General features: G+C 46.6%; 1 protein-coding gene across 9 annotated transcripts in view; it reads left to right on the forward strand.

The window, feature by feature from the left end:
* The window catches only part of Vwa3b (von Willebrand factor A domain containing 3B), a 192,190-nt gene that overhangs the window by 18,223 nt on the left and 158,975 nt on the right, over nucleotides 1–14,992 (forward strand). For all 9 annotated transcript variants that reach the window (XM_005400703.2, XM_013522812.1, XM_005400704.2 and 6 more), the window contains 4 exons: nucleotides 903–1,153; nucleotides 2,747–2,909; nucleotides 9,889–10,058; nucleotides 13,691–13,806. In XM_005400703.2, the coding sequence (XP_005400760.1) occupies nucleotides 903–1,153; nucleotides 2,747–2,909; nucleotides 9,889–10,058; nucleotides 13,691–13,806 (700 nt within the window). The remainder of the gene's footprint in view (nucleotides 1–902; nucleotides 1,154–2,746; nucleotides 2,910–9,888; nucleotides 10,059–13,690; nucleotides 13,807–14,992) is intronic.

A 14,992-nucleotide genomic window follows, 5' to 3' on the forward strand; every position in this document is an offset into this window, starting at 1 on the left:
CCTGAGTAGCAGCAGACAAGCTGTGCAGTGAGCTTGGGAGAGACATGGAGAGGGACAGGGGAAGGAGGTTAAAGCAACGAGGCATGAAAACGTGGAACTGCACAGAGCGTTCAGAAAGCACATCCCTTAACAGTTTGGTTATGTGAGGGTTTCTGGGAATTGTTAGCATTAATTTAAAATGTACCAGATCTTCTTTTAAAATTTGACTCATTACATAATTTTTTCTCTTTTTTTTCACATCTTCTACTTCCCTACACCCTGAGCAACTTTGCACCCCTGTGCCTGACTTTTGCGAAGGATGATTTATTTATGCATGGGAGAAATTGCCTACAAGTCTTTGCCACCTTCTGAGGGTCACTAAGAATGGGTGACCCAGACACAGGGAGGCGTGGTCTGCGAGACAGAGGACACAGGGACAAAGGTTATGAACAGGAGGATGAGTAACTGGGCTGGCATCCCTTAAAGAAAGGTGGGAAGGCCTGCTGGCATGTTTAGAAACATTTTCAGAAACATTTTGGTATGTCTTACTTAGGGAAACTTTGTAGTGAGACTCCTTTTTTATCTACCTTTGCTGGTCTCTCACTTTCCCTATTTAAGTTCTTAAAAGTGCCCCTAGGTATTTTCTGATTAGCTGTAAAGATAAAAATGTGATCTAGAAACATTAAAGAGAAAAAAAAAAAGAGGGCTGTATTTTGAATAGATCACAGCCCCTCTCCTGTAGGGAACCAGCCAAAGGTTTTTCAGCTGTAAAACTAGAGCCCTTCCTGCTGGGTCCTGCGGGGTTGGAGGGCCGGGTACAGAACTGTTCTCCATGCACAGTTCTTGATGGTGACTCTGTGGTTCCGCTGACTTCCTTTGGGGTCATCTCTTTGTTTTTGTTTTTGACTGTTGTTTCCCTTAAGCTGACAGCTAAAGCAGAACTGATTTATCAGCTGGTGGAACGCTTAGCACAAGCTGTGAAGAGTTACGAGCGGCGGATGGACTGGCTCACCAGCAGAAGCCGGCAGATTTTTGGCACCATCTTGGAACAGTGTGTCGCCATAGTGCTAGACTGGGACGACGTGCTGGAGCGGGAGCTCGATCTATGCCAAGACGCTCTGACAATGGTCCTCCAGGAGCAGGTGGCCCACGTAACCAAGTTCAATATCGTATGGTGAGTTCCCAGAGGAAGCACTTATCTCAGTGAAATTTCATAGCAACTCACGCGTACTTGGAGTTAAGTAGCATCACTAACACAGCGCTATGGTGAGAGAGGTGGTATTAGAATTTTCCAGAATGTACAGTTTGAACAGAAAGCCCACAATGAATAAATCTTAGGAAATTTTTTATCTGTTTTGCAGAGGGCATCTTAGTTTTCACAGTACCAGTTTTAGAAACATACTTTTTCTTCAATCTCTGGGAAGGTCAAAATATGAGAATATGAATTATATATTTATATTCAGTATATATTTAAGACCATAAATCTCTTTACTTGTTTTAGATTTTAACTTGGAGAATGAATTCAAAGGCCACAGATTTTACTGTTTTCCCAGACTGAATTTACAACTCAAGTTGACCCGTTCTGTGAGCTGACCCCTTTAATCAGACCAACAGGTGTCTGCCTTTATAGACTTTCTCATATTTCAGAGTTCACAAATCAATTATTTATGGATTCTTGGATTCTCGAGAATCCGGACTTCCCTGCTGGCTGCTCATCTAGAACAGGGAACAGTGGTTTACACCTCCCTGAGAAGAAACATCTGGGGTGGGGAGGCAACCTAAGTGAGTTTTTCCTTTTTAAATAAACTACTTTCAGCTTAGTAGAAGGCTGCTTTGGAGATGATGGCTTATTGTCCTCCCCTCCAGATGCCTATTTCTGTCACAGGAATATTAGGTACATTATTAGGTATAATGTTAGGTATATTGGTGAAGGAGGTAAGTGTTAAAGTCTGCACAGCCTTTTCTTACCTTCCTGGAATGTTTACTGTGGCACACAGATTGCCCTGCTAGATTTCTCTATCCAACAAACCCCATGAGCGAATATGGTGGGAGCCAGCTCTACCTGTAAAGGTGGGCGAGGAGGGACGTCAGACTAATTTATTTGCAATTATAAACACAGATAAATTCAAATGGCTCCTGTCCTTGAAGCTTCCATCAATCATTTCTAAGCCCCAACTAAATAATTTGACTACATTTGCTCCGGATTTATGAATGAACACTGCTAAACTCAAAGCAATACCATTGTTTTTAATCCCCCAAAAGGAACTGATGGAAATCTTTCATTGCAGAAAAAGCAATGTCTTAAAACAATGAGAAATAAAAATGTACAGCAGTAAAATTGTTCCCAGCTTGCAAAATTTGAGTACTGTGAATTCTTATAAAGTTGCTATTTATAGAAGACCATTTAAGGTAAAACTGCCTCCTTATGAAAATGACTTCTGTTGGTATTTCTAAAGCACTTGTTAATGTTTAAGGTTTTTAGTTCTCATGTAAACATCATTTTTTCTAGTCAGCTTAGAGAAGACAGTGGTGCTTGGGAGTGACGCTGTGCATACAGAAAGCACATTTTTCTTAATAGGTCAGATCTCTCTTATGCAGCTCACATTTTGTTAGTAACTTTCTGAGAACTGGGAGCTGTGATTGCTGTGCTCCGCTCTTTGCTGACGATGTCAGGCAGCGTGCTGCCCCTGGCCCTGAGCATGAGGGCTGACACTGCTGCAGTAGCATCGATCACTGCCTGGTGACCACTCCATGTGATTCCTTTCAGGGTTTCCCAAGCGCCTGTGAAATGGCAGGAGCATGCCACGCCTGTGACCCCGCAATCCATAGCTGCTGCCATCAGTTGGGTTGAAAATCTGACTCTTGAGCCTCTGACTGTGAGTGGGGTTAGCCGCTTGGATGCCCTGCTGGAAGCTGGGAAAGACAAAACTGTAAGTGTCACCCATGGCTGGCCCGGGCCACCAAGGTGGCTTCAGACGTGACCCTGCACATTCAGTGTCTCCGTGTTGCTTTTTGGCTGACTTTGGCACTAAGGAGCCCCATAAGCTGTAATCCTATTTGCCACTGGATTTGCAAATGGATTCCAGACCCTATGTAGGGGTCAAAATAGTGCTCTGGGGGTCGCAGAACTGGACCAGTCAAAATGAGGCTCCCAAATTCCCATCCCCTGAGCCCAGCTAGGTTTTCGTTGGAGTGACTGTGGCCAGCGGCAGATCCCTGCCATAGCCAGTGCCAAGAGAGCTGAGTACCACTCACACCTGCCGAGCATCGAGGAAGCAGGAGTTCAGGCCATCGCCGTGCATCTCTAACACATCACTTCCACCCATGATCCTCCTGCCAGTTAGAGAAACCGTCTTCTCTTATGGGGAGCAGAGAGAGGCTAGGAGATTCCTCTTAGAACCTGGAGGATGAGGAAATAGGGCTTCCCCAGCATCCACAGTCTGACTCTCCCAGTCCCTCTTTAGAGCTAGATCTATCATGTGCTTTCCAAGGTAAGATGTACCCAAGCTGCGGAGCCCACCCTCTTTCAAATGCTAGTGCACTGATGTATACATTTTGAAAATGACCTTTTGGAAATACAGGTTTACTTGGAAGAACCCAATAAATACTGTACGCTTTTGTGAATGGCACTGGCTCTGGGACCCTTGAGGGCAGTGGCAGGCTGGTGAGGAAGTGCTGTGGGCAGGAGGAGTCCCACCGCCTGCCTCTGCTTCCCAGGTTGGCGGGGGCAGCTTGCCTTTGGGATGCACAGAAGCACTACCTGCTTCCTCCACTCTGGAAGTCCGGGGTTTCGAGCTTTACCCAGCTGCATTCAGAGGCCTTTCTTGGGCAAAGGGCTGTGTGCTTGCACCTAGAAAGGTTGTTCACTGGCCTGTGTTTATCAGCACCAAGTAGGATGATTTGAAATTGGAAACACATTGTTTTTTCTCACAAAAGCCAGAGGAACAAATGTTTTCTATTAAGGAAGAACCAAATACAAGCTACTTTGTTCTTTGGCCCTTCAAGTTTGTTTCAACATCTGTAAAATTCCAAGTGTCTGGATACCTTAATAAGCATTCAAGAAATGGAACTTTTCCCAGGCTCTGGATGTGTGCCTGTGTGTGCGTGTGCATGTGCGTGTGCGTGTGCGTGTGTGTGTGTGTGTGTGAATGTGCGAGCTCTTCCATTGTGACCTGGCTGTGGGAAGTACAGCTGAGTCTGGCCTCCTGATATGACTGCAAGGTCTCCTAGCCTTGAAGTTCTCCTTTAGTTCCCATTGGTTTGTGCCTCTCCTTGCTCTGGAGTTCATCTCCAGCCTACGAACTGGAGTTCCAAGGGAGTCTGAGAGAAGAGGAATCACCAGGGAAACAGCTCACAGCACTGATCACCAGATGCAACCTCAAAGCTCCTCAGAAGAGACCATGACATGGGGGAAATGCAGAGTATACAGACGGCTGAATCCCTCTGCCCACAGCCTCTATCTGTGTGTGGCCCCATAGAAGTCTAGTAAATGCTATTGCCCCATATATAAAAATGTCATCCCCTGTGTTTTATAAGGAGAAAAAAATAACATGCTTGTGCACGTGTTGGGGGGTATGGGGATAGTTTCCCGTAAGGCCCTGCTCCTCTGCTTGGAGCCCTTCTGATCTTCCCCTGGGAGTCTGAAGTTCATTTGTTAGACTACAGTCTTCTAGGAACAGAAAAGACTTAAGACTTAGCTTTCTTGAGCATTAGATATAAACACCTAGACTTCTCCTACCTATGACAACTTATTTGGGTTGGCATCTCTGCTCATGGGTCCTGAGAAGGATAAGTAAATGATCCCAGTGGTCTGCTTTTGTATCGAGCCCACGAGAGTAACAGGCCACTGGCCTCCTCGTGTACTGGGCATTGTAGCCACAGGGAAGACCTGAGAGGGAGGATGTTTCAAAATACTGAGGAGCCCAGGAAGTCTCTCTGTGTGTCGGGCGGGGGGAATCTCTCTAAAATATGGCTGCAACAATAGCACTTGAAGAGCATTACTGATGCCTGAATTCCTGCTGCATCCCATGGGAAAGGACCTGGCTCGTGGGAAGGGCACCCTGTGGGGTATTGAGGAAGTGTTTGGTGGGCAAAGGGATTGGCATCCTCAGAGCCCAGGTGAGCTTGAGCCTGGTTTCCGCTTTGCAGTATCCTCTGGGTTCCAGCGCAGCCATCTTTTGAAAGGTGCTAAGCTCCCTGGCCTTTATGAGGAGGGAGAGTGTGCTGGGAGGCCCTGGCAGGCTTATGGCTGCAGGCTGTGAGTGGTTGTTGGAATGAGAAGGCTATTCATCCGCAGCCCTGGTTCGAGGCTGCCAAGGAAGACTAACAGAGGGGCTCCTGCTCTCAGGAGAAGGGCGCCTGCCTACAGATTCTTGAGTTTAGGTCCTAGGTATGGGACTGAGGGGTTCCAAGCTGTAACACAGGTGTGGGATTTTGAATCGAAGGGAAGAACGGTGAATTTACTGAGTGTTGTAGGATTCTGGTGGGGTTGGCAGAGAGGGACAAGGACTCAGAAGCCTGAGAGGCCAGACTGGTCAAGGGTGATGGGCAGGATCTTAGAATTATACTGGATCAATACCATGAAGAATGGTCACCACCAAGGAGGGAATCAGGAAAGCAAAATGGGCCAAACCAGGAAAGAGCTGTCATAGGTACAGGGAGGCTCTGGGGCTTAGATGCAAGGGCTGGGGTTGGTCAGAAATGTTGCAGTGTTCAAAGTCGAATGACAAAGACAGAACTTTGCTCTGCCTCTTGCTGCCATTCTGGTTAACATTCTCCCCACCTCCCCACGGTACCAGGAATCGAACTCACGACCTCATGCTTGCCAGGCAGGCGCTGTGCCGCTGAGCTAAATCCCCAGCCTCCAACATTCATTTTTGTTCCTTGAAGAACAGAGATGTTTATACCTGGAGGCCTTGGGGCTGAGAGAACAGGCTTTGACAGGGAGCAGCTGGTGTAGAAGCAGCCCACTCCTGTCTGTTTATTCTCCCCAACACAAAGCTGCACCTGGGGCTCCTTGGCCGGGCAGAACACAGGTTAAGGTGGGAAGCTACAGAACGAATGGCCCAGACAGAATCAGACATTTCCAGTGAAACCATAAAGGCTCCCCCTATTTTCTGTCGTTTGAGATGGGGAGCGGTTTTGACTCACTCTCCAGAGGGTGCATGGAACCCATGTGTTATTTCAGCTGGCTCAGCATTTAGGAAAGTGCTGGCTCAGAGAGGAAGTCTGGGTTCTGCTCTCCGGGAGCACAAAGGTCCTGGTTAAGGGAAGAATATTCCCTCTGGGAAGGCTCCACACAGCCATGCACCCTCCTGGGCCCCATGCTGGTCAGCTGTGTTGGCACCGGGTGAGGGAGCTGAGCCCTTTGGGCTGGGGGAGTCCCGGAAGTGGAAAGAGAGCCTTCCTTGGCCATCGTCTCTCCCTCTCCTGTCTGAGCTTGCTTTCACAATTGTTGGATTTGCACCGCTCACGAACAGGTGACCACTTTTCCTGTGACCCAGCACAACATGGTGGTTGAAAGCCACCATGATCTCAGAAGCAGAAGCTCCTGAACTCAGACCACCTGGCTCTCTCAGCTCTAGGGCTATGTCAGTTAACCTACTCGAGCCTCAGTTTCTTCATCTGTAGACTGGGCATGATAATAATAGCAATTCATACTCACGACTTTTCTGAGTATTAAAAGAATTCATTTTAAGGGGCTGGGGATTTAGCTCAGCGGCAAAGTGCCTGCCTGGCAAGTGCAAGGTCATGAGTTCGGTTCCCGGTACCAGAGAAAAACCAAAAAAAAAAACAAAACAAGGAATTCATTTTAGGTCATCATCCCAAAGATAATCCTAAGGCCATTTGCTTTAACAGGCATTTTGGCAGTTGGGGAGGGCGTCAGGATAGGTGGCACGTTTGCTTTTGTCCCTTTCTCTCAATGTCTTTACTATGGGAGCAGAAGCAAGAGGCTGAAAGGCTGGGTGCAAGGGTGGGGGTGGGGCGGGTGGCCTCCACATAGGCGCGTCCCAGGAGCTAAAAGTTGACAAAACACACAGTTCCGAAGCTGAGTGATAAAGTTAATGAATAACGAATGAGGGTACAGCCTTAGTAAAGAAAAGGAAATCCTGACTCATTGCTGGCTACAGCAATTTTCAGCTTCATAAAGCCCTGGGAGGAGAACATTTCTGCACCTGGATTTCAGATGCTTTGGTTATTGCATGAGCAAAGGAGCACTGCACACAGCGGGCAGGCAGAGCGGTCCCAAGCCGCCAAGGCTGCCTGGAGATGTATGAGCTGCAGGCCCTCGGAGATTCTGCTCCCTGTCTCGGGCCGTGGGGCATTTTAGGTGCCTGTGATAGCATGACTCTGTCCCTGTGATAAATCTGGGCTCAGGTGCAGTTTGGAAGCCCTTGTGAATAACGGTGACGAACACAGGACCCCATTTAGAGCAACCTGTATGGGGCAATGCTATCACCAGAAAAAGGGTAGAATGTATTTGCTGGAAGAGTCATTTAATGGCTTACTGAGTAATCTGGGAAAACAATTTCTCGCTGTTTGTTCCTCCTGCTACTAGATGGCTGGGTGGAAGAGAATCGCAACAGTCCTCACTCACCTCCCAGCAGGTGTTTTTTAAAGGCAGGGAGCTGGTGAGGAAAGGCTTGAGAAGGAGGCACAGGCAGGGGTTTTCCTGAGCCTGTTGGAGGAGGGCTGGGGCCGAAGGAGCCTGGTCTCAGTTCCCACTTGGCCATCTCCTGGCTCCTAGCCGGGCCCTCCGCCAGCCCTACCCCTATCTGCCCCCTTGGACACGCAGCCTGCCCTCCAGAGCCTCCTAACCAACAGGCGGCCCAAATATAAGTCCACCGGGCTCACTACCAGGTGAGTTTAAGCCTCAGGTTTGAAGTTAAGGGGAGACACTGGTAACTGTCTTCAGCTCATGAAAGTTTGGGATTAAAATTGAGCAGGCACCATGAATTCTAAAGGGATGGTGAAGCCCATTTATCTCCTAAAGCACAGTAAGTTTGCTGGGATCTGTTCCCCAGTTATTTGCAGAAAACAGTCAATTAGGGAGAGGTTGAGATAATGTATGTGCCTGGCTCTCCCTGGGTTTTTACTGTCTGAAATATATATACATATTTATATATATACACATATATATACATATTTATGTATATATAAATATATATAAATATATAAGTATATATAATATATAAAATAACAATATATAAATAATAAATAATATATAAATATATATTTATGTATATATAAATATGTATATAAATATATGTGTGTATATAAAAATATGTATATATATGGAGTGGTTAAAAATGCAGTGAATGTTAAAACTTAATTTACTACAATAAAAGACATGCTGACATTAATCCCCCACGAAATACTCCCACTCACTTGGATCCCGCTTATCCCACCGTTCTTGCCACTTTCTGCAGCAGTTCTGGAAGTCCTCTTTCCTGAGTGTCCTTATTGCCCTGCTGTGGCTGCCTTGATGTCCTGAATGGACTAAGAATGTTTACCGTTCATAATCATTTTGACTTTGGGGAAGCGCAGAAGTCACAGGGTACCAGATCCAGGGAATAAGGCGGGTGAGGACACAGTGTCATGTTGCTGCAAGCCTGCCTTTCTGTTGGATGGCCCTCAGCAGCAGCATTCACTGTATTTTTGATTATACCTCATAAAGACATTCATAAAAGAGGACTGCCAGAATTGCTTCACAAAGTAGCTGAAATGATGGAATAAGTGTGTTTGAAGCAAGGGAGAGTGTATTGAGGGGGATTAATGACACTGTTTTTTACTGTAGTAAATGTTTTTAAATTTAAACAGTCACCACATATTCTGATCATCCCTTATCTATGCATAAGCGTACATACACAAGTGTGAATAATCACCTTAGAACTCAGTCAAGAAGAGCAACCTGCATCTCCTTTTTCACAAGTGAAGAAACTGAAGCTGGATCACATGCCTGAGGCCCCAGAAGTCTTTAGTGGCTGGGGGAGGTGAACACAGGAAAAGCAACATCCCACAGAAGAGCACGACTGCTATGGCTGAGTTTAGGGGAGCCATCACAAGGACCCCTCTGTGGGCTTCTCATCTCTCTAAATTAAGCAAAGAGCACTTCTGGGGGATTGTCTCCTAGCTGGGTGAGGTGGATTCCTGCATCTCCCAGAATCCTTGGTTAAAGAAGTGTGTGTGTGTGTGTGTGTGTGTGTGTGTGTGTGTGTGTGTGTACCTGTGTAGCTCCTGACACGGATTTCTCATTCTTCTGTTCTGCTCATGGGCTGGCATGATGTCATGGGGCACAGGGCATGGGGCGAGGCCTTGGGGACAGACCTGGATCCGAACCAGCTTTATAAAGTCAGGACAGCCTCATCTCCTTGGTGAGGCACGTGCTACCCTGCTGAGATGAAAGCTGAGGAAGAACAGTGGGGACTGTGCCTTCTGTCCTCTTCTCTCCTTCTGTCCTCTTCTGCCTTCTGTCCTCACTGAGGATGGATGTGTTCGTGCTGCGCTGCAGAGTTCTGGCACTGCCTTTGGAAATGGCTAATAAGTTTCCTGCACATAGAAACTGTGCCAATACTTCCTTTGTTTCTTGACTTGAAAATAACTGCTCCTAGCTGTGTAATGTATTCATGGCCCCAGGGGATGCTTTTCTCCAAATCTGCCGATTATATTCTTCTCATGCAATACAGGACATGGGGTCCACTGCTAGAGAACCTCTTGGCACCAGATCTTAAACATCTTGCTTGCTTCCTGACTTTGCCTCCGAGCTCCTCACAAAACACTGAGCAGTGCTGCAATTCCTTTTGCCTAATGTTTTTAAAGAAGCCGTTTTGTAGAAAGTATATTGCTGATGAGTCCAGTGAAAGGGCGAGACGTGGTAGAGACATAAACCATTGTGCCTCTATTTTGCAGATTGAATCCATTTACTACTTTGTCGTGGGGGAAATTCCTGAGGAATCGAAGGAGCTTCTCTTTGAGAGGGCTTTGGAAATCCCATGTCTAGTCCACACAGTGTCCTTCAATGCCAGAGGGGAAGGAACCATTGCTTTCCTAAAGGACCTGAGTGCCAGGAGCCACAGCAGGTAGGCAGGAAATGTGCTTCTGAGCCGCAGTGGTAGGTGGCCTGTGCGTAGGAGCTCAACAGTGGGTCTTGCATTTTGTGCGGTCTTTTTGCCCAATCTGTTGCCATGTTCTTTCCCTCTTTACAGTACAGTCTTTAGTCTCTGTGTGCCTTTATTTCTTTATCCTCTGTTAATCATGTCTTTCTGCTTCTTTTTTTTTTTTTTTTGGTTTTTCTCCGGTACCAGGAACCGAACTCACGACCTTGCGCTTGCCAGGCAGGCGCTTTTGCGGCTGAGCTAAATCCCCAGCCCCTTCTTTCTGCTTCTTGTAAGCCTGAAATTTTGACATTTTGGGGACTGCTGACTCTGGGGAGACTGCCTTCCCAGTGGTAGTCAATTCCTAGAGATGGTCAGGGACCAGCTAGGGGTGCACGTTTCATATGCAAACTAACTGATCAAGAGCTCTATTCTCAATCCTGTGTTTCAGGACAACAAAGGACCACTGTCCTCTAACCTAATCACTCTACGGCCAGGCACCAAACAAAGGGAGATAGCTCTGTCTCCTAGAGTGCACTGAGATTAGTCAAGTCAGCCAGTCCTAAACCTGCTACTTTGCCTCACCTGGCCCTTCCCAGGAAAACCATAATAGAGCGTTTACCCACTGTTTCTCTTCATTCTGCAATCTCTTGACCAGTCCTGAGTGGGCTGGTGTGCTGGCTCCTCCTGAGAACTCCTTGGGCTGTGTGTTAGTCCACTTCCTGTTAGTATAACAATACCTTAGAGTAGACAATCAGTTTATAAATAGAAAATCTTGTTTTGACTCACAGTTCTGGAGAGTTCAATTCATGACCAATAGGCTCTATTGCTTTGGAGCCATTGTGGAACAAAACACTCATCTTTTGCCAGACAGCAAAAATGATGAAGAAGAAGAAACTGGAATCCCACAATCCCCAAGTGTACACCCTAGTGACCTAAAGACCTCCCATTAGGCCCCACCTCTTAAAGGTTCCACCATGTCCCAATAGTGCCGAGCTGGCAGCCAAGGCTTTAACACAGGGACCTTTTGGGGATATTCCGGGTACAAACTAGAGCAGTCTGCCTTAACAAAATACCACGGACTGGGTGATTTAAACACAAAAATTTACTTTTCAAGCTCTAAAAGCCAGGAAGAAATGGGAATCAAACTCACAACCTCGTGTTTGCCAGGCAGGCGCTGTGCCACTGAGTTAAATCCCCAGCCCCCTGGCATATCTTCTTCTTCTTACAAGGCCACTTATCAAATCAGTGATCAAGAGCTCTATTCTTATGAATTCATGTAACCCCATTCTTATGAATTCATGTAACCTTTCTTATCTCCTTATAGAACCTGTTTCCAAATGTGGTCATACAGTTCAGTTCATAGCAGGAGCTGAGAGTGACAAATTGTCTTTTCAGCAGAGGTTGTCTGATCTGTTGGCCTCAGTGCACTTGAATAATAACAGATTTGAAAACATGTGTCTCTTTCTTTAGTGTGTGTGTGTGTGTGTGTGTGTGTGTGTGTGTGTGTATGAAGTTAGGTCCCCTGTGGAAGAAGACCACCTACTTTTGTGGTAGCAAAGAGATTTACCGAGTGCTTTCCTAGGTTAGCCTGTCTGAAATTAGTACAGTGTGTGCCCACAGCATTTGTTCTCAAATGTAGGAGCTCGTCATAATGGCCGGGGGAGCTACTTAACTACACAGAGGCCTAGGATTCACCTTGCAGGGTGATCCCACTTAGTAGTGGAGAGCCTGGGAATGTGCATTTTTGCCCACCACTTTACATAAGAACTGCTTAGGGAACTTGATGGTAATGCAGATTTCAGGACCACAGGCCCAGGGATCTTGAATATTAGGGTCTGAGGAGGGTCAGGAATCTTCATTTGTAATAAGATCATTAGAGATTCAGAGGCCCATGACTCTGGCTGCTCTTAAAGCACTTTGAAATGCTTTAACAACAGGTGCTTGACTTTGATTCTGGGGTTCTGAACACCCCAGTTCCAAAAGGGGCCTCCCTGTCCCATCTTCACTAAGGAAGAGAGAAAAGGACAACTGGAACGGCCACCTCTCTTGCTTGTACTGTGCTCTGATCATCCGAAGCATGCTTTCGGGGCATGCTAGAGCCCAGGGAGTAATTTAGCATGGGAGGAGCTGCAATTCAGCTACTGAGTTTTGGTGGTCCTTGTTGCTCTCTTGATGTGCCTTGGGCGGTTGGACTCTGCTACAGCAGTTAATATTCAGCTGAAAACAGTGAATCCTGTGGGTCTCAGCTTGCAGAAAGCTGCATAGGCCTCATAGCCCTCCAACTGGTCTCTGGGGCTTCGTGCCCAAGGCTGTTTTGGGTGGAACCCCCAGTGCAGCCTCAGTGTTATATTCCAAGGGCTCTGTAAGCGCCTATTCCAGTGGTGGTATGCTCCTGCATGGGTGCATCAGCAGCAGGAGGAAACCGCTGCCTTTTCTGTTCCCCTTTTCTAATCCGAGAACACATCACAGAGTGGGAAACCCTGGGCACCAAAAGCCCAGGCATAAGGATGTGGGACCTTCCAGGACAGACCTTGCCGATCCCTCCTCCTTGCCCTGCCAGGAGGTCACAGGAAGGATCTGGCCCTGTCTGCACTGGATGAAGCACCTATCAGCATGGCCAGGCTGAGAGTCCCTTGGCCTGGGGTGAGGAGTGAATGAGGCTGATTTGCTCATTCCTGTCAAATCATTATCTGTGTCTCACCTGAAAATCTTTAGGAATAGGACTGAGATTTTCCATGGGCTAGGAGCTCCTAGACCTCTCATGACATTTGTTTATCTGCCCACCCATGCGACATTGCAGGAATCTCTCTGATTGAATGAGTGGTGACAGGCAGGTGGAACTTTGCACATTACCTGAGACCTCCTCTGCCCACTGGAAACCATTGTTATGCTGGCACTAATTCTTTAGGTTCCAGTTAAGGGGTCTCAAGAGTGGGACTTAGCCCATCACCCTATGTGCCATGCCAGCACTTATCAAGCTGTAGTGTGCATGTGAGTCCCCTGGGGATCTTGTGAAGTGAAGACTAACTCACCAGGTCTGGTTGGGGGCCTGGGAATGTGCATCCTTAATCAGCACCCAGGCCAGGCTACTGCTATTCCTTGACCTACTCATTGAGCAGGCAGGCCTTAAACACTTGTCCATATCTGACAGAGTTCCTGTCATTAGTGCTTACGCTTGGATCTCTGGGAAGTGTGTGTGTGTGTGTGTGTGTGTGTGTGTGTGTGTGTGTTCAGTGAAAGTTGACTGAACCTTGTCAGCAATAGTGAATTTAGCCAGTACCGCTCAAATCACTACCTTTCAACCCTGAGCCTGTGACACTGATGATCGCTCTTGGGGTTCCTGATTCATTAAAACTGAGTTGACATGGTGGAACCTGGAACAAAAGAACACACAGAGATATAGGGGATCATTTCCCCAGGATTATGAATTACTCTTTGGTTGAACTAATTACCCTCTCATGAAAAGAGATGACAAAGTACAAGGGAAAATGGAGAACATGGTTAAGGTTAAGATTCTCAGAAATAGGAAGAGGACATTCATGTCCTAGAAGAATTAACCATAATGCGCAGATGCCTCTCCACCAGCCTAATGTTGAACATCCTTCATGTTCCAGATTCCATGCATTTGCAGAGAGAACAGAGTGCATAGAATTTCCTACATGCTCCACAAAGGATGATTACAGTGTGATTTCTTGGAATTCAAGGAAACTGAAAGGAAAACTCCCTCCAGGTACCTGGAATCCAAACGGAGCAATGTAGTTTATATTGTTATAATTTCAGGTTAAGGAATAAAGTATTAGGTAGGCATCATATTTGCACACTACTTAGGTGGTACAAGGGTGTGGCTAATGGATGTTAATGATGAATTTGTCAGCCTAGCAACCAGGCCTGTTATTACAAATGCCGTAGGTGCCTGGGTCCACTGAGGCTGCAGAGGGAGGCACCACAGCTCTCAGGAGTCCTCCCGTCCTTCTGTGATGTTGCGGATCCAGTGAGTGGATGGACTTGTTCCTGGGAGGGACTTTTATGGAAGCTGAATGAACCACCTTTTTCGTTCAAAGATTGCAATCTAGGGAATGAGGTCACAGCATTAGTGAGAAACAGCGCTGTGATTCAGAAAAGCACTAATGGAAGGTTAGTCAGAAAGCCAAGGACGTGGAAGTTTTTGTTGGGTTGAAGAAATTGCAAAGTGCCAAGGACACTGCATAGAAATCACAGAGAAACAGAGCAGGAAGCTGTCCTGTCATTAGATGACATGGCACAGTGGCTAGGCAGAAGTCTAACGCCCACCACAGTGAGCCTCCACTCTCCGGTTTGTTTTAAGTTATCAAACAGATTTCAATATATGGCAAAGACTGCTCTGAGGTATGGGGAAATGCTGTAACCCGCAATTCAAAAAAGCTTCTTCAATTTGCATAATGGAGTTGCAAATGCTCCCAGGAGAAGTGTGCTGGGACTGTAAGGAGGAGGTAATTGCATTATCAGCTAGCTTGTCAGATGGGGATAATGGCTAAGGGTTGGTCCAGGGCACACAGCTTTTGCAGAATTCAGTTCTTAGTAGCCCAAAGTAGAGCAAGGGAGAGGTTCTAGTAGAGCTTGTTGGACCACTACTCTAGCAGTGATCAAACTGACACCTTTGATCGTGACTTGGAAATCTCCAGAGAATTTGAGAAGATGCCAAATGATAAGCCAGGTTGATGGCAGTTTAAGAAAAAATTAATTCAGGGTGTATGCCATACCTATGGCCAGTAATTTATAAGATTAAGCCTAGGGGGCACTGATTCGATCAGGATAAAGAATGTATGATATCACCAGATCCCAAGGCTTGCCAGTTACTACAAATAGGGACCAATTTCAGCCTATGTGTTCCATGGGTTCTTAGTCTATTTCTGATGCTGTAATAGAATACACAAGAC

This window comes from Chinchilla lanigera, unplaced genomic scaffold (assembly GCF_000276665.1).
Source record: "Chinchilla lanigera isolate Chin_1 unplaced genomic scaffold, ChiLan1.0 scaffold00069, whole genome shotgun sequence".
Classification (NCBI taxonomy): Eukaryota; Metazoa; Chordata; class Mammalia; order Rodentia; family Chinchillidae; genus Chinchilla; species Chinchilla lanigera.